Source organism: Myripristis murdjan, chromosome 1 (genome assembly GCF_902150065.1).
Source record: "Myripristis murdjan chromosome 1, fMyrMur1.1, whole genome shotgun sequence".
NCBI classification, from domain to species: Eukaryota; Metazoa; Chordata; class Actinopteri; order Holocentriformes; family Holocentridae; genus Myripristis; species Myripristis murdjan.
The window spans coordinates 13,053,726-13,073,426 of record NC_043980.1 but is presented as its reverse complement, the minus strand read 5'-3'; the positions used below and the strand labels follow the sequence as shown (position 1 = coordinate 13,073,426).

At 40.3% G+C, this 19,701-nt stretch overlaps 1 protein-coding gene across 2 annotated transcripts in view; it reads right to left on the bottom strand.

Moving 5' to 3' along the window:
• LOC115367861 (E3 ubiquitin-protein ligase SMURF2) overlaps positions 1–19,701 on the bottom strand; it is a 90,511-nt gene that overhangs the window by 54,565 nt on the left and 16,245 nt on the right. For both annotated transcript variants that reach the window (XM_030063824.1, XM_030063831.1), the window contains exon 2: positions 972–1,010. In XM_030063824.1, the coding sequence (XP_029919684.1) occupies positions 972–1,010 (39 nt within the window). The remainder of the gene's footprint in view (positions 1–971; positions 1,011–19,701) is intronic.

Genomic DNA, 19,701 nt, shown 5'->3' with positions numbered 1-19,701 from the left:
CTTATCTATTTATTCATATCACCTCATTTAACCCCAAGCCACATTTGAATGATTTTATGATTATCAACATCAATCTGCAATTATGGGATGACTTATTTTCTTGTCTGTTAGGTGTAGGGGGGGAAATCTATTCACTTTTTTATTACTGAATTAACTTAAAGTGAAGATATATGAAACTAGATAACTCAAGGAATGTGCTGGTGCCAAGCATGTCATGCTAACTTGTTGGCACTGGGAATAAATATTACTCCAAATTTTGGCTAAATATTGGTGCGGGGAAAACTGGCATCTTCGAGGGGGTCCTTTGACCTCTGACCTCAAGACATCTGAATGAAAATGGATTCTATGAGCAGCCACAGGTCTCCCCTTTTCTAAAGGTTTTGCTGGAGGTCTACATCACTGCTGCTGATTCTGATTAGCTGTTTTCCTACAAATGAATTGTGGAGAGAAAAATGTCTTAATTGTTCTCCTTCTCAGATTCATCATCAGGTTCTCCAAGTTCATCATTTTCTGAAACATTTCCACAGCCTGGAAAACAGGTTTTCAAATTCCATAACTTTTCCAGGATTTTCATTACTGTATAAACTCTGTCAGAGGTGTATCAAAATGGCTATATCACATTTCATATCACCATCAAAACATCAAATGAGACAACTGCGCATTGCATATTTTCTCCAGGGTGTACAGTCCTTGATTGAATTGTGAAACATTTCTGCCCAATTCGATTTGTCAAGTAGTGCTTCTGTACCAGTGGACCTAATTCTCTACCTATTAGTAGCACTTAGCTAGCTGTGGGTCCCATGGCGTGCCAGGCCTCCTGGTCTGTGTAGCAGACAGACGGCTCCTAGGGGACTTCATTTAGAGCGAGCCTTCAAAAGCCAGCAAGCTGCCACTGCTGACAAAGCCCATTCTAATGCACAGGAGACTGAATAAGACAGGAATAGAAACATACAAAAATAGGTTCTACTTACGGAAGAAGTCTTTCTTTGCGAGGTTCTTCGCACACAGGACTAGAAGAGAGAAGGCAGAGAGGGGTGTTAATGACACAACAGACAACGAAGTCTGCACATTAAAGCAAACAGGCTGAATAGTCATAGTCAACTTTCATTCATACATTAAAGCACGGGTATAATCGTGCAGCATCAACCATTCCTATAGGAAAACATCAAACAAACAAACCAAACAATATTGATTTTATTGTATTAAGTTTACAAATTGGCTGCATTAAGTGTAATCTCTTTGAGAATCATTAGCCTTACACTTGTTCTGTAGCTGTTTGTGAGCTCTCAGACATTTTCAATTTTCCACCATTCCCACCCTGCTGGTGAAATTAACAAATCTCTGGCAAATTCAGATAGTTTGAGATTATATGCTAGACCAGGTTTCTCTGAAGTATAAGCCAGTATTGTTTGGCAATATTCATAATTTGGCTCACTCTAATTTTCTTCGGTAACATAAGTTTTGGGTGCTCTGCTAACTTTTGACAGTTTCATTATATATCAATTTTTGCCTTAGGTGTACAGCTCGACACAGTTTCCCCTTCATAACTATGGCTGTCCCTTAGCCTATATATCCGTCTGTCTGTCCTCTCTGTCCCATTATGGGCCTGGAGGAGAACAGTTTTAAGAGGCTCTCCTTGTAAAATATTGAGCAGACAAGCATTCTTTCCTGTATGAAGTGAGTCCCTGAGGTTCACATCACAGCCAACATACAATGGCTTTCAACAGAGACAGAGACACAGACACTGGGAGAACGTGCATCTGTGTTTGAGTAAGTGTTGAGGTGCTCCAAAGCCAGGCTTTTCTTTATTTTCCTCTGCCTAAATGTTCTGCTCGGATAGATGGCCCGGGTTGGAGTGAAGCAGGCCAAAGCCTTCTTTGAAAAGTTAACTAGGCAATCCAATGGCAATCATAGAGCAGACAAAGCTAAGGATATAAGATTAAAGGCAATGATGCGATGGACGTAATCTCAACCAAGTCACTGCAAAGATGTAGAAGGAATTCAATAAGCATTACGGATTGCCAGTAAACACTGAAGACAGACAGCCCTAATCGAGTCCACTCCTCTAACAATGCATGTGGACTGGTGCTCAAACAATAGTCAAACAGAGAAAGAGGGAGTGCCAAGTGTAATAGTTGGTCAAACAAACAGATTCTCTCAGACGCCCTTGTAGCGATATTGGTAAGTAAGGTAACAATGAGAGAATATGCTAGGTAAAACTGAGCTTCGGACATGATCTCACATAAATCAAGACATTATTTTTCAAGATGATAATCACTCATGGATTAACATATATCAATCATTCACTGATTTTATTATCAAACGCTTATAATGGAAGGGTTCCTGTTGGTAACAGACCATCCACCAGCTCCTCCTAGGGAAACTGTTGGCTGCACCCGTAATTCCTCCACAAGGAGGCGCCCTAATTAAATGCCCAAACCACTCGAACTGGCTCCTGGCAACGTGGGGGAATAGCGACTCTACTGCCTGCTTTACCTAGCTATCCGGAAAAGGAAATTCATATCAGCTACTTGTATTCATGACCCAAGGAACATATAAAATAAAATCTTTATACGTTTGTGGCTGCAGCGGCCTCCTTCTTTCAGTCACTATCCAAACTTGTGACCATTGATGAGGTCTGGAATGTAGCTCTATCAGTAAATGAGGAGCCTTTCCTTCCAATTCAGCTCCATCTTCACCTCCACAATGACCACATGACTGCAGGGATAAATCTGGACTTATTAAATGTTTAAACAGTTTCAAAAATGTTAATTTAAGATTAAATTAATCAGATTAATCAGATATTGTGTACTAATCCAGACGTTTTAAATTACACTAGCAGGGCTGGCGGGCAGAAGTTTGAATGCTGAGGGTTTATTGGATGTGCCATTTTTAGATGATGATTGTGCTTGCAAAGGAGGGTTAAAATAAAAATGATCTATGAAACAGAAAAAACGATTTATTTTATCATTGTATAACAATATGTAATCCAACAGTTTATGACAAGCCACAAATCTCTAAAATTACTTTAAAAGTGAGTCTTCAATACATGTAAGTGACAACATGACCACAGACATAGGCCTCCAAAACCATTGTGTGGTTACAAAATGCTTTGCTCCACACAACCTTATGCATGACCTAATGTTGCCCATAACCAGACAGATATGCTTGGCTGAAGGTACAGTATGTGGCAGAACAACTTTGACACAATGCAGTGAAAGCCTACAATGGAAATGCTATTGTGTGTTGCTGCTGTTGCCTTGTCAAAGTTTCAAAACCTTGAAATTTTCAAAGGTTTGCCATCAGCTGCACACGTGGAGCATATTTCTGTGTGGTAGCCAACTGAATATATACTAGCCACATTTAGAAAACAGCCTACACAGGTTATGAATATACTGTATGTATAAGAGAGTTCTTGTGTATCTAATCCATAGGGTGAAATTGTAAGAGAAGTCGTGAACTTTTTCATACTGCTGTTGTTTCAGTCTGATGCTTATTCAATTAGACAAAGGTATGAGTGACTACAACAAATTCATTCTGCATCAAGACTATCAAGACTATCCAACTGGTCATATAAGACAAAAAGCCAAGCAAACAGCCTATAAGCAGCTTAATTTCAATTTCAACTTAATTTCATGGATAAGAGCAATTCATCATGAAGCTGCTATTGCACATTTAAGTGTTTAACGAGTGGAGCATGTCATTACCCCCCTTTAGTGTACACCCATCACTTGGCTTGAAATGACCCATTGCCTTCAGCTTTCAGGCACACGCAGGCTTCCTCCTCGCCAAAACAATTCTGGGCTGGAGACACCATGCACACAGATTACACACTAGATCATGTCAGAGAATGTGAGCCACCACGACTGAGAAACAAGTACCACTTCCGAAAAAGATATGGACAGGGACAGGAAACCGACCTAGCATTATGCCCATTCAATGTGGAGACCGTGACAGCAACCAAAATGACACAGCCAGACAAATCAGACAGAATCACAACATGGGAACAGACAATCACAACACAAACTAAATTACACTGACTGAGCCGACTGGATAAAAACTAACGATCAGCTCGTCAGGGGAAATTACACTGCCAAAGCCGACAGTCTGGGCACAGGCCAAGTCAGAGGCAGCCAGGAAAGCCTCCTGTGGGACAAAATGGACACCATGTTGTCGGCGGACAGGAGAAAAACAGGAGAAAATACAGTCATAGGGGTCTGGAGTCTTGGCAGGAGGCTCGTGGATAGAGTCCAACTCTGAGACAAAATCAGCCACCAAAGTATAAGTGGGTCATCAACAGAGGCCTAAATCCTTGCCTCAAAGATCTGTGTGTAAGCCTATTTGGTGCGTTTGTATTCCACAAGATTAGCAGCAAATTTTATTGGGGTTACGCAGAGCCAATTTTCATTTTGTCTGCTGGTTTGAAATTCTTATATGATTCCAAGTACAATCAGTTGATTCCGACCAAATCCTTGTGCTTAAACAAGAGCTTAGAGCAGGCTGTGAAACAGGTTAACAAAGAGCATGGCCTTGGCTGCTATAACCTGATATTCAGAAGCTACAGGCAGTGACTCACTCGCCTAAACACTGCACATTTTAAATGACTGGTCAAAACGCAAAATGGGTCATGGGCCTGTTTCTTGTAGGCCTCCACATGAGGACTGTAGATATCATGGTATGACAAAATTCATCATATTATTGTGCCAGGCTGAAAAAGGCCTTCACTTTTTGGAGAAAGGGCAGAGCTAGGCTTCACAATAGCCTGCCATGACAATGCAGAGCTCTGATGAAAGGCTGTAGCCCTCAGCAATGAAAGGCTATTTTCTACATGAGAGGTCGTAACTAAGGAGGATGTGTGTGTGTGTGTGTGTGTGTGTGTGGAATAGGAGGAGAGGAGATTGCTTTCCAATTGTCTTAATTCTTCCTAATTTTAAGTTCTCCTCCCTACCTCAGAGGCAAATGTAAATGAAAGACAGCAAACAAAAGTTGTGGGAAAGAGAAAGCAGCAATATTTCATGGTCAGATGATTTGGGTTATTGTTTATCAACTTAAAGCTACATTAAGTAATATTACATAAGAATAAATTGACCAATTGCAATGTGAGAATCGTCACTGTGGGTCTATTTTCCATCACACAATTTCTCACCAGTCTGCTGAAATTTCCTAAATTTCTATATCAGTCTAAGATAAGCTCCACCTCTGAAACTACACATATTCCAGATAAATGTATCCAAATTACAGATCAGTTGCAAAAGTGCCTGTCGCTGCAATCAGCAATTTAACCACAGAGAAAAATTCATTCAAAGAAGCCCGCCCTGTAGCTGAAAGTCTACAGCTTCATCACAATTCCAAACTAAAGGACATACACAACATAATCCAAGTAATCCAACAAGAGCCTTGTGAGAGTGAAATATATCTCTCATTTCTGTCCCAAAAGAAAAAAAAAAATTACGTTCAGTTTTGGTTTTGTACAAACGATCTACAATAAACCCAGAAGCAGGACTGACTATGTTTGTTTACAAATGGAGTATCAGCTCTCAACTCCCTCTTGAAAATTGCTTAGTGAAGTTTTATCTTTGGCTTGTACATTCCTAACTATTCAAAATCCAACTAAAATGTAACTATCTTTGTCAACATTAAATGATATATTTTCTCCTTGCTGTCTCCTTGGTCCATCTATCTTGCTTTAGGTGCTCACTGCCTAACACAGCCAGGCAACACTGATAAGTAGCTGGTAGGTTAAACTGAGTGTCTGGAGCACTAAGGGAGACTTGGCTCTCCGATTACCAAACAACGCTAATGAAGATTAAAGGATTAACCTGCACACTGCTCCACTGCCTCGGTCACAACCATCATGGAAGTAAAAGCCTCTTTCGTCATTATCAATGACTTCTCACGTTCTCTGTTGGTGAGTGCTACTGGCTGCCGCTAAAAGTAATAATGACAATCGGGGAGCCAAAATAAAAAAGAGATAAACAAGGAAAGAAGGATTTAGAGAGTCACGCTGTCTAATTTACGACTGGTTATCTTCCAGTGGGTTTACTTTGCACCAGGGGTCTGCATTATAGGTGAACTGGTGAACTTCCCATCCCAGAAATCCAGACAAACCGCTCGCTCAGCAGGGCTTATTGATTTAGTATGTGAGAAAGCTTCTCAGCAGTGTTCAAGCTTTATCTATTCTGCAGCAGTGAGCTACCAACACTAGCTGGAACACTCAATACTGCAGAATATGATAAAAACAAAATACAGCTGAAAACAAAATAAAAAACTACCTAAAAGAGATAATTTACGTCAGCCCTAACTAACCTTAATAGCCCTTACTACCTACAATATAAAACGACAAAAATAGAAACAAAACAAAAATGTTTTGCTTCTTGATGTCTCAAAACTGTAAAAACAATTTTTCTCAAACGCTACATCCAAATATGGGTTGCAGGAGGATTTTAGTGGTCTACAAAATTATTCTGAGGAATTTGTTTTCAAAAGCGATGTCAAAACAAAGTTAAAATCCTGTGCTACACAGACTGAATAGATCATTGCAGGACGGAGTATTTTTACCCTTCATCATGGCTTAAAATAGAGCAGGGTTGAAAGAAATTTTTGACGATGAAGGTGGCCTGAGAAACGGACTGAAAATGCGCGTAAGTGGGCAATGAAGCTAATGCAGTTTGATATGCAGGTCCCACTTTATTCAGTATCCCATCACAGAAGCGGCCCAGGATTTTGATATTAATTCCCAAACAGGCTGATAAGCTAATCTGTATTTATGTAGGCTTGACCAACATGTGCTTTAGCATCAATGAGGAATCAAATCTTATCCCTGTGTTTTGTGGGGTTTAAGGGCTCTTGAGTGCTGATTGGCTGCCCAGTGACCAGGCAGGCCATGACGGCCCCTGCCTGGAAGAGGACCAGACTCATTTTGCTCCTAACTTGGGAAGCTAGATCAACCAGGAAACTACTAGTGCACCCTACAGTGATGCTGTCCCATAGTGCTGTCTGTGGATCATCTTCCCCACCACAAATTCTCGGGAGAGACTGTAAACGTGGCCACACACCGGCATCTTAAGAACAAGTAAGCAGAGCAGCAGCTGACAACCATCCATTAATGTTACATCACTAGGGATTCTCCTCAGCCTGTATGAGGGGGAATTCTCCAAAGACACTATTCCTGATGACAACTGTTAGATCGAAGAAAGGTAATCCATTCCTGATCTTTTGTATTCACAAGGTGCACTGAAATAACCTTAAGACTAGTTTGTGGTGAATGGTTAATAGGCTGTCTGGGTTCAAAACAATAGGGCTAAAATAAGAGAGCTGAGTCAGCAGGGTGCAATGACGCCTTCTGTAATTTGGTCATTCACACTGCCCAGCTGGGCAATAACAAGTAAACCAGGGCTTGTAAATAAAAGTCGTATGGAGTCACAAGTAACTTGTTTAATGGACATAGTTTTGGTGATGTGTCACCCTGTGAGGTTAGAGACTGTGTGCGTGTGCATGTGCGTGTGTGTGTGTGTGTGTGTGTGTGTGTGTGTGTGTGTGTGTGTGTGTGTGTGTGTGAGTGAGAGAGAGAGAGAGAGAAAGAGAGAGAGAGAGAGAGAGAGAGAGAGAGAGAGAGAGAGAAAGAAAGAGCGAGAGAGAGAGAATTTGAACAGCAGCTGAATATAAGCAAGAATTTTGAGCTCAGTTCATTTTCTTATATTTAGCTTTCCAAGCATGAGTCACCGCTGGCTATCAGTTATTGATATCCATCTTTTTATGGTCATAAAACCTTATGTTTTGGGGACATTTGTAATAGTTTGTTTGGATTATATTCTCATTGCCCAAAAACCACACTACAGTTCTCTGCATTTTCAGGCGTCAGAATGCAGCAATTTGGTGAGTTTGACTGAAGCAGCATGATGTTCAAAAAAAAAAAAAAGAAAAAAGAAAAACAACAACAAAAAACAAAACAAAACAAAAACATGTCTGGTGCACAAGCCAAAATATAAAAAAATCTACTTGGCCCTTGCTAGAAACTGTAACTTGCTCACTTGGAAACAGCTAGTTATTTTATCTTTCCATTTACAAAACCTCAAAACATCCTCAAAATGTCCTTGATGGATCAAAATCCATAATAACAGTCACAGTCTGTCCTACATATTCACCTGAGGAAAACAAAAATTAGCTTCTAGTCGAGGAAAAACCTAACTGCAACTGCAGTCCTGCAGTAAACTGAGGTCCTTCACCAAAACATTAGGTATTCTGTAGTTCAGCCACCCTAACACTACCTTCATCCTGAGCTGTGACAGTAGTAAAAAGGTCAACAAGGGGTCGACTCTGCTCCATTGTCTGGTATGGGGATTTGAAACAGCTGCGGTTTATGGACCATTTGTAGGTGAGCCACCCGATTCCACACTCTGAAACCAGCCGTAAATCAAACTAACAGTCACACATGACCCAACCAAGCCCATCTATCTAAGTAACTGATATAAAGGCCTAATACGTTTGCCGCTGTCTGGTAGCTGAGGGACTTGGCAACAGAAATGCGGGCCATCAGTGACCCAGACGATGTGTCATCCTGCTCCAGAGGTCAAATATAGCTTCACATCCCCAGGGGAACAAGCAGGGCAAGTGCATCATTTAAGCGTGCACCCTTCATTAAGCCTGCAAACTCATATTTGAAAGGAATAAAAAATGCTATGAAAACACTAATGATCTGCTTGCTGTTTGATGTCTAATCAGATTAAAGTTATTATGTCTATTTCCCAGCAGGACAAGTGGCACACACAAAAAAAATCAGCTCCAATCACGGACAGAGAGATGTGGTAAAAGCCTGTGTGTCACATTAGACAATTTTAATGCTGTTTCTAAGGCCAGCTGGGCCATCCTGATAATCTGTGCCGACCATCGGGCCCAAGTGCCCCAGCCCCCACACACCACGCTACACCCAGACGCTCGGCACAGATTATTTATCCATCCATCGTTCTGTTGTCAGGTGTGAACAGCTTTCTGTTGGTCTGGTTAGTCTGAGCTTCAAACTTCCAGAAACATTTCAACAGTCTTTAGGAGCTAAACCAAAAATTCCCAGAGCTGGCTCTGGAAACAGTGAATACTTTTATTCTAGTAAAATGTCATGCAATAATATAAGAATATTTTATTTTCCCTCTGTAATAAGTTACACAGAATATGAACCCAGGCCCTATCTCAGAGAGACAAAATGAAATAGATGTCACACTTCATTTACCATAAAACACCGTGCAATGATGTATAATCACTGTATTCTGTATTCCAAAAATACAAAACAACTACCTCACTATTCATTACAGAACATTAATCTTTTCTCTGTCTGGGGGGAGGCAGCCAGAACGGCTGGAGCTCTGCAACATCACCGTCTGTCTAAACAAAGGTTAGGCTGAAGCTTGGTCAAAAGGTGAGAGGCCGTAAACAGACGGGGTCAGGGGGCCTTCAGGGGATTCCCACTTGTTTTCTCAAGGGAGTCTCTGAGTTGCTCTTTTGCAACGGCTGCTTAACGCATCGGTCTGTTGGTTGGGAAAGGGGGATGGGGTGGGTGGTGGACATACATTCAAATTCTTCTCTTTGAGAAGAACTTCAGCAGACAGACAATTTAGTTTGAAAGTCTGGGTCAACAGATATAGGTGGTGCAGCACTTCTTCACCTTTTAATTCTGTACTTGTGGCACATTTATAATTACCTCTGAGTCTTTTATACATTCATGTTGTTGGGATTCTCTCTAAATATATAATGAGGATTGTGGGAGTTGTGTGAAACTTGTGTACAATTAATGTGTGGAGATTCACAGCCCAAATTAAATTTTCATTAAAACAGACTACTCCCTTTCATTAACTGGAAACTGCTCTAAGAAAAAAGCATGACTTGTTGAGGATTTCCTACAAATGCAACGATTTTCAATGCGATGCATGAGGTTTAATAGTGTTCAGGTATCATACAGTAGAGGTGGATTGAGGGTGAACCTTGCCTGACTAACCTGAATATAGCTCATCAAAACCACAATATTGTTGCAAGAAATAGTATGATAGGTGCACATACACGTGCACACACACTACAGAGAGGATGACAGAAAGGAAAAAGGACATGAGCTGTATTCAAGTCCACAACAGTGTGTGAGTATGTGATTTGCACAACAGTCCACTAACCACCAGCATGCCTCAGGCCTCCTGGACTCTGAGAGCATTATCAAACCATAGAGCTGAGCTACTCCGCCCTAGACCAGGGGCTGGTAGTCAGCAGGGGGATTGTGTGATGTGTGATTGGGTACTGCCAGTTCCATAGTCAAACACAGCCGCTCTGTGGTCCATTTTTTCCAGATCAAAATTAATTCTCCAACAGAACTGCAAGGACAGGCCAGTTAATCTGTATTGACCCATGAGAGCAATCATGCCTCCACTGAGTGGGATTGGCTACTTATAACAGTTGGAAGAACAATGGAGAAGCTGCAGTTGTGTTTTGTCTTATGATTTCTTTTTCTTTTTTAAAATTCTGTTTTGGTTTTACTGCAGCTGACAAGAGGAAATATTCTGATAAGGATATTATAACGGAGTGACTAGAATCTAAGGGATACAGTTTATTCTTCATTGCATTTTCAGCAAGTCTCATTTTTTGCAGGACCCAGATCTGTTCCTAATCCTGTTTACAGTGCCACTTGTAGTCACTGGTAATGTTTCAAAATGGCTGTTATTTAGATGATTGATGCTCTATCATCCATGCACTAATTGTCAAATTATTATTAGGAAAAATAATTACTCTTTGTAGCTTGTTTGTGGTATCTGATTTTTTTCCTCACAAGAGGACAACTACATGTAATCACCAATGTTACACTGCCATTGCAAGTACTGTATATCTGGGACACACTTTTACAGATACAGATCCGGTATCACCTATGTGTTTCTGATTTCAGTCCCCTTATAGTAGTGAATGGAGCTGTCAGAATGTAATGTAATGAAATAGTCTGTTTTCAGAGGCTGAAACAGAGACAAATGTCCCAATATCAACAATATAGCCAAACCTCTAGGGAGGAGAAGTCTGTTTGAATGGGAATCAGAAGGGTGCTCACAATTTGATTTTATTGTGATCCAAAAAAAAAAAAAAAAAAAAAAAAAAAAAACAGACAGTTTCAGCTTTCAGCCCAAAGTCATCACAACCCTCAATAACCTGACATAATAATATTATGTCACCATGTATGTGTGTTGCACACTTCTAATATCTACATGTGAGGGTTCTGTTTTGTTTTCCATATTCATGTATTATGGTACTTTTCCCATGAGCACGATTCAAAGTATCTGTCATTCTGGTTAAATGATGTGCAAAAGTGCATAGCTACATACCCATTTTAAACCAATCCAATCACTGTGTATGATAAAACATTTTGTAAGATGAATCTTCTCAGTGTTCTTTTAAGCCCTCTCATCATAAAAAAAATGGTATACACATAAATGAAAAGTAAAATAGCCCTGTTGTGTGTGCAACAGACTGCACACACAAACTAAATATTTACATTAGTGCTCATTTCCACTTTAAAGCAAATTTGTGGACTGATTTAGATTCCAGGAGAACAAGTGCACCTGCTAGTAACAACCTAGTAATATAGCAGCGTGCAAATTTAGTTTGCTGTCATGCTCTGGTTCCCAGGGAAAGTCTTCGCATTAACAGGCATCCTGGGTGTTTGCATTATATTCCAATTGCACTTGTCCCCATACAACGTTTGCTGAAAATGCACCCTACACACGCTGATGATCCAATTACCCAAACCAGTGCACACACAAAACAATCTGCATATTAAAGACAGGTTACATGTATAAAGACACTTGTGGTGATGCGACATAATCTCTGTTATAGTTCAGAAAATAAAGAAGACTTAAGAATTATGGTGTTATCTTCTCTGCATGCATAAGTGGGAATTTTGTTATTCAGGGTGTGCACGCTACTTGCAGCTCGCATAGAAAATGAATGGGTAGAAATGGCACGGGCCTTTGTGGGCCTGCTGACACTGTGACATCAGTGACTGCTACAGCTGTTGCCATGGCAATGGGAACCACCCAGAAGTGCTCTGATTTGCCATGAATTCAAGACCCACACCAGTTCAAACATTTGCATTTCTAATTTTCATAGGATTTCCAGAAGAACTGGAGGTTTTAGTGGTATCATTCAAAAATTTTGTAAATCTTATCCAGCTCCTAACCACAGCATTACTAATAAAAATACTAATTCTGTTTATATGTGTGTTTTTGCTATAAGGGAAACTGTAAATTGCACATTTTATATCATCCACTAGCAATACAACACAGAAGAGCTGGTTGTGTAACCATTGGCGATTTAACAAAACGTAAACAACTGATTTTTGATAAACAATCATTAGTGATGTGACTGATGACTAATAGGTAGAGGGAAATAACGTAACTACAACAGTCTAATAAGTTCAGAAAAAAATGCATCCTTTAACGGTCATGAAGCCTTTAAATCTAGGAAATGACAACACATATTCTGTATCATGATATGACAATATCCAAAATACCAGACACCAAAACGAAAGAGAAGGGAATAAAAAAAAAAATAATAAAAAAAAAAAAGGCAATGGCAATGTCATGTTGTTTACAGCCTTTGCAGGTCATTGACCCTCCAATGTGTGTGAGTATCAGGCAAAACATCTTTAGTCTGACTCAAGTTATGATTCTTTAATGAACCAATGTGTTTGTGTTGTGCTATGCTGGTATTTAATTCACACATTATGTCCATAAATGTCAAGTGTTACCAAATATTAGCACGGTCAACACTGTGGTTCTGGGTTGTTTAAGAGGAAATTTTCAACACTAGAGTGTGAATTCGGTTGCCTAGAAATCCTGAAAAAGGCCAAGGAGACCCACAGCCAAAACCCCTTAGGGGCAAAGGCTTTCAGGGTGAACAAAGAACTTCCATTCTTGTAGCACTTCAAATATTGCATAAGAGAATATTTGTCTTTGTTCTCTTTAAAGCCTCTCTGACAGGCGAATGGTGAGGTTTAACCTGTCTGCAACAAAATACGACACAGATAACAAATAGAAGGGTTCAATAACCTATAAGTCACTACCACCAAACAGGAACTGAAACATGACCTGGTGCAGCTCAATTAAATGCAACCTAACCCAAGTATGGGAAACGAAAAATGTAACACATCAGCCTTCCAGATGTATTTAAGAGTTCACTGAGCGGTGTCAAGTTTGATCATAACTCATCATTTTAAACCTCCCAGGAAAGAAATGGAGTGCAACCAAGCCTGTGCGACCACACCCTGTCAAAACTGAAAAGTACAGGATAACAATAGGGATTTGTTGTCTATTAACGAGTTGAGCATGAACCTAACCTTTCCTAAGAAGTGACGCTTCCCTTGAAAGATTCAGTGACCTAAAAACCACATGCTTATATGCAAGTATGCAATTATATTAGCAAAGCTTTAAGCCTCAGGTAACTCAGCTTACCCAGAACTGTACCAAAGGACCATGGAAGTGGAGAGATAAATAATACAAGAAAAAAGAAGGGGAAAGAGTTGTACTTTGAAGGAACAGATCCTCACTTCTCCCAAAACCAGGTCACCAAGTATTGAAATGTGCATTTGGCCTGCAGCCAGGAACAGAATTCAATTTCTCTTACCTTCACAAGCCTCACTTTACCCAGTACCAGCCTGTGTGGGATGTGTGCCATGACCCAAGCTGCTATGCTCAGCAATGTTTACGGGGATCCTCTGCGGTTTAAATTTGAAATAGCATAGTGTTTCAGTCTTTATTTCCATAATTTAATCTTAAGTATTTTGGATTAATTATGTTGATGGGTTCAACTAATTTCACCATACTGTGTCACAAATTCCTCATAGCGACAAATAAAAATGTGTAAGATAACAGGGATTTAAACAGGATAGACAATGTATAGTTGTAGATATATACCCCGGCAGTACAATATTGTGCTGCAATTTTTGTGCAATTTCCAAAACATAACACCTAAAAAACTTCAATTTTTTTCTGATGACTAAAAATAAAATTAAGCCTTTATTGATTGTAATTAAAATATAAAAAGCCAACATGTATCGGCCATGGGCCTTCATCAGGGCTCACAAAACTTTGGCTGAAAACATGTTGGCTTTTTTTATATATTTTATGCGTGATTTATCCATTTCAATAAAGGCTTTTTAACTATTTTTGGAAGAGGAGACTTAAAAGTTTTTTTGTTACAATTTCATGAGATATCCCTTCTCCAAAGAGCCACTTCTACTATTTTTTTGACACAACCCACAGACTTTTTATTCCCAAATTTTTATTTGAAACACTCCCAGACTTGTCAGCGTGTCAGCCACACACACCGCCTCTAACTGCAGTCTCATTTGCACAGGGATGTAATCACGACACATAACAACCTAAAATAATGGAGGGGAAAAGCAGGAAAACCATCAACCTTGTTTTGCATTAGAAATTAATTAGCTCTGCAAGTTTGCAGACCTGAAATCCTGCTAAAAATTCCTGACACAACAGAAACACACACACACACACACACATTCCATAACCCATTAACGACAGTCATTCAGGCGTTCAGGCAGGCCTGCGTCCCTTGCCTCTGCTCCTGTTATGACTCCTGCTGCAGCCCCACGCTGTCTCATTCACAGCATTGTTCCACTGCTAAACAAAAAGCTTCCTCTTCCCCTCCTCACGCCTCCCTGACGGGCTTACTCACTACAGGAACACACACACACAAACTACGTGTCAACACACACTCAAGTACTGGTGCTGCAAGTTTAAGCAAGTGTATGTGACCACCTTTGTTACTGCACCAAATACACAACAATCGCTGATGTTGTGGTAGGACTTAATATCGCTCCCTCACTCTGCCAAGTTGATCCATGTCGCCAAACTGGGGTTCTAATCTACACTGCACTTCCTCTAAACACCCATTACTCTTTTTTCCCAACCCCACACCCTCCCTTCGCCTTTCTCTAGCCCAGCAAATATTCGGGATGCCAATTATGTCATTCATTTGAGAGGCCAGCAGTCTCCAGCTGACACTCCCTGCCTCCCCCTCCTCCTCTCTGTTCCCTGAGGAGACGCCAACAATCTGGCGTCAGGAATCTGGAGTGGAATGCAGTTGCCATAGAGTGGAGGAAGAGGAGGGGTGCTGGGTGGTGGTGGGGTTGGGGTATAGTGGGTGAGAAGGTGAGGCGGCAGGAATCAACGAGAGAGTGGAGATGGAGCAGTGAGGTTTGAATTGGAGGAGGAGAGGGGGGAGGTCCATCTAGAGTCACAAAGCTATATAACACAGTCAGCTGAGGAGATGAGGAGGCTGGACGACAGACAGAGGAGGAGGGATTTAGACTCTGACAGCATTCTAGTTTACTAGAAAAGCTGAGGGAGCAATGGCAGAGAGGGTGGAGAGAGATATGAGGTGAGGGATGAGAGCAGAGGGGACACTAATCCACACTGAGCAATGAGTTTACAGTCACTGGCAGTTTTTTAAAAACACTGACAAGTAAGCTACCGAAAATGTAATGTGGGTAGGACAAGGTGCTAATGTGCTTCAAAGTGTTGGATTTGAAAAAAAAAAAAAAAAAAGGGATTGCTCTTTTCTAGGGCTTAACAATACAGTAAAAAAATTTGTGTACAGGTACCGTGATTTTGATGATTCATGATTTTAGCTGGAAAGATCATTTTTGCATTATAATTTTCATTTTCACTGAAAAAATGTAGTGAAATGATGGTGTGATTTTTGCCACGGTCTGTACCAAACATTTCATTCATTTGTTCATTTAGCCTTTATTTAATCTCAATGGTCACTGAAGTTGAGATCTCGTTTCCAATGATGTTGAGAGAAGAGAAAAAGAAAAATGAAAAAATACAGTTAGTTAAAATAAGGACAGACAGATGTGAGATCATGGCTCTGAACTCACAGGAAGACCAGCTAAGGCCTAAACATACTCGTTCTGAATTGAAAGCAGACAGCTGCGGACTTGCACAGGTCACATGAGACAATAAACATGTTTTCTTACATCTGGAAAATACATTTGTAGGCCAAGGTACCTCTGTAGCACCATAATACTTTATTTACAACAATATTTCGAGTAATTTTTTAGCTCTACTCTTTTCTACTAGTTTACAGTGCTGGGTTTCTCAAGAGTTTTACCGATTCCAGTGCCTTTTTTCCCCTCAAATTTTAAATATAGAATCAAATTCAAATATAGTTTCTCCTGTCAATTCCAAGTACTTAAACTGTCATGAGTAAAAGACTACAGAGGGCTTTAATCGAATTAAGCTTAACTTTGCTTTATTACTTCTAGAAAGATATTGAAAGGCAATTTGCTTTTAAATTATTTTCACAGCAGTTATAGTTCACTATAACTGAATTCCCATTTATATTTACCATTTTATTGGGTTGTTAAAGCTCTCTACCCATAATTATAATATTTCCAACAGCTTCTGAAGACAGCATTTGTTCACTGCTGTTGTGACTACTGACGAGGTGCAGAACAAGTCTGGAAATTGTAGGAGATAATGAGGTAAATATTGGACTTGTGGATCTACAGTGCAACGGTTTGGCTTCAAAACACATAGATTATCCTGTTTGGGGAAATTTTTTGGTCTTTTTTTTTTGCCTGTTCCTGAACTCTGTGTCCACAAACTTTTGTTATTTTGTTGAAGTCTGCCCAGAAGCTGTTTGAGCAAACTCGCTGTATGTTATATGGATCAAGAAACTTGGATGGTGTTTCAACTGTCATGAGGGTGACAGCAGGAAAGAGGCCAGGGAATACACTAAATGAGCGCCGAAAACCCCGGGAGCAAAAGTGACAAGGAGCAGAAAGAAACTGACTGACTGACCGATACATAAAAAGGAAATAACTCAAAGGGAATCGTGCTCATCTAAATACTGAGTCTGAAAATAAACACAACACTCAATATTCTCAGGAAGCCTCTGAGTTACAGTTTGACTCATATTCAGGTGCAGATTCATGCAACGCCAGTGGAATATCATTCCCATATGACTCATTATATTCACTTATACAGAGAGATGGCTGAGCTTATTTCATTTGCATCTGCCTCATCTGATATAAGCTGGTCTGGCCTCCATGCCAGCAAATAGAGACTGCATTATATTTAACATGTATGATTCATATCACAACCTTGTCTGGAACTCAGCAAGGCTGTGACCAATGGTCAAATCATTTCAGTATTTCATAATATTAAAGAGGAAGTTCAGTGTGAGAACAAGAGACAATCAGATATGAATCAATATGAAGCGGCTGGGAGTTTAAGAAATTTGTGTGTAGAAAGTCTCAAATGTATTCATTATGTCTGTGTACATAAAGAGTTTATCCCTTTAACGTTGTTTTACATTATTATTGAAACATTCATCTGATACCCTTTTAACTTTTTTGCCATAATTGTCCAGTCCTGGTTCTGTGTGTGTATATGAGTGTGTGTCTAATGTGAGCATGAGTCATCAGTGTACTCTGTTATTGATGATGCATCTTAACTTTTTTTTTTTTTTTTTTTTTTTTATTAAATTCTGGGTGGTTTTCAGATACTTGTAATATTCATGCATTCATTCATTCATTTTCCACGCTGCTCATCCTAATTAGGGTCACAGAGTGCTGGAGTCTATCCCAGCATTTACTGGGCGGAAGGCAGGGAAACACCCTTGACAGCTTGCCAGTCCATCACAGAACAGACACATTCATACACATTCACACCTAGGGGCAATTTAGTGTCTCCAATTCACCTGACCTACATGTCTTTGGACTGTGGGTGGAAAGCAGACCTCCCGGAGGTATCCCACACAGACACAGGAGGAACATGCAGACTCCACATAAAAAGGGCCGTGACAGGCTGGACGGGAATGGAACCCAGGAACTTCTTGTGGTGAGGTGGTACTGCTAACCTACATGCCAGTGTGACGCCCATTTGTAATATTCAGGGGAGAAAAAAAACATTAAACAAACATAAAACAACATTTTCTCTCATTTGTAATATGATGAGAAAATCTCAGTGAAGCCAACAGCTTTAGCTTGCAGCCAGCCATCTTAGGGAGGGATTTTTTTTTTTTTTTTTTTTTTTTTTTTTAGCAAGCAGTACTGCCTGTGTATGGCAGTAAAACATACATGGCATATAATCTGAATAACCCCTTTTTTTCCTCCTGATATTTACATAATCCCAAAGGCAACAACAGTGGGGTGTGGAGCTCATGTAGTCAGAGTCAGGAGATGCTCTAGTCGCAGGCATTACACTGCAGCTTACACGGCTCATCTCCTTAGGGTGCTTCAAACCACATACAACAAGAGCTGCATCAGCCCCTCAGCATGGTGTACGCATGTCTGTATGTATATGCATTTCTGGGTGTGTTTGTGTCATGTTTGTGGGTGTATTACATGGGTGTTTGTGTGTGGAACTGTCTGCATGGACTGCCAACCCTGAGAACCAAGGGAGTGAGGAGAAGACAGCGGCTGAGGAGAGTGACGATGATGATTATGAAGTGGAAAACAGCGTTGGGGCATGGAGGTGGGGGACTGGAGAGCACCAGCAGAAGAAGAGAAGAAAGCTGAAGACGAGGGGCGGGGAAAGAAGAAGAGACTAAAATACATGACAAGGAGAAAGAAGACAAAAAGAGAGAAAGGGAAAAGAAGAAGGCTAAGAGACGAGTCCCTGCATAATACACTGCACCAGTTCTTTCTATATCCCACAACCATTTTGGAAGAAAGCCTGCTGATGACAAGGGACAGTCTGCATGTTAAATACACTGGCCTCTACCAGGGATTCCATGGGGAACTGGAGGCGCATGCGTGTGCACACACACACACACACACAAATACACACAAGCACCTCACACACTCAGACACAGACATATAATTTCATAGCCTAGTTTCAGCTGAGATTAGAAGAGGAATGGCTGAGAATGTAAAAATGCCACGCTTCAAATCTCCAAAAGAAGTCTTGAGCGTGCACTGGAAAGAAACGGCACAGGAAAAAAAATGAATCGAATTAAAATCAATGGCTTGCATAAAGGAATAGAAACCAGCTTATTCTATCATATAATCAAAAGAGCAAGTGCCATAGTAAACCCTGATTAAGTCTGATACACAGAATTTGAATAAAGTAGAATAGTCTTTCCCAGTTAAATCTACATAAATGGTCAGAGTGGTGGCAATTTTTGCATATCATTGCCATTGTACCAGGCTAATTTTCATATAAACCATCTGGCAAGATGCAACCCACTAAGATGAGAGGTTTTGCAGCAAAAACCAAAGTGGTGGAAAGACAGCTAGCCTTTAAGCCGGTTTCCATTAGCCATTTAGACTGAACAATACTTTTCTTCCCCACTAAAGTTCAGATCAAACTACCAAAGTTTGTAGTATTTAAGGAGTTGTATTAAGTAAAGGCATGTTTGATAATGCTGACCAGCCAGGTTTGCTAATAGGAGAAGCACAGTCCTGATAATGTTCAGACACACAGATTCAAATGTTCACAATTATTCAATTAATTTTTGGTTTCCGGCTATAGCTACAGTGCAACATACCTGCACATTTCTAAAACAAGTGTGACGGCAATAATCATGGCAAAGAGAGCAATATTGGACGCCTTTCAAGTTCTGTGGTTTGACAGCATCCTGGTACAGAGTGAAGCATCTCACCCCATGACTGACTGACCTGAACCTGACTCTAGAAGAGCCATGGTGGAAAGT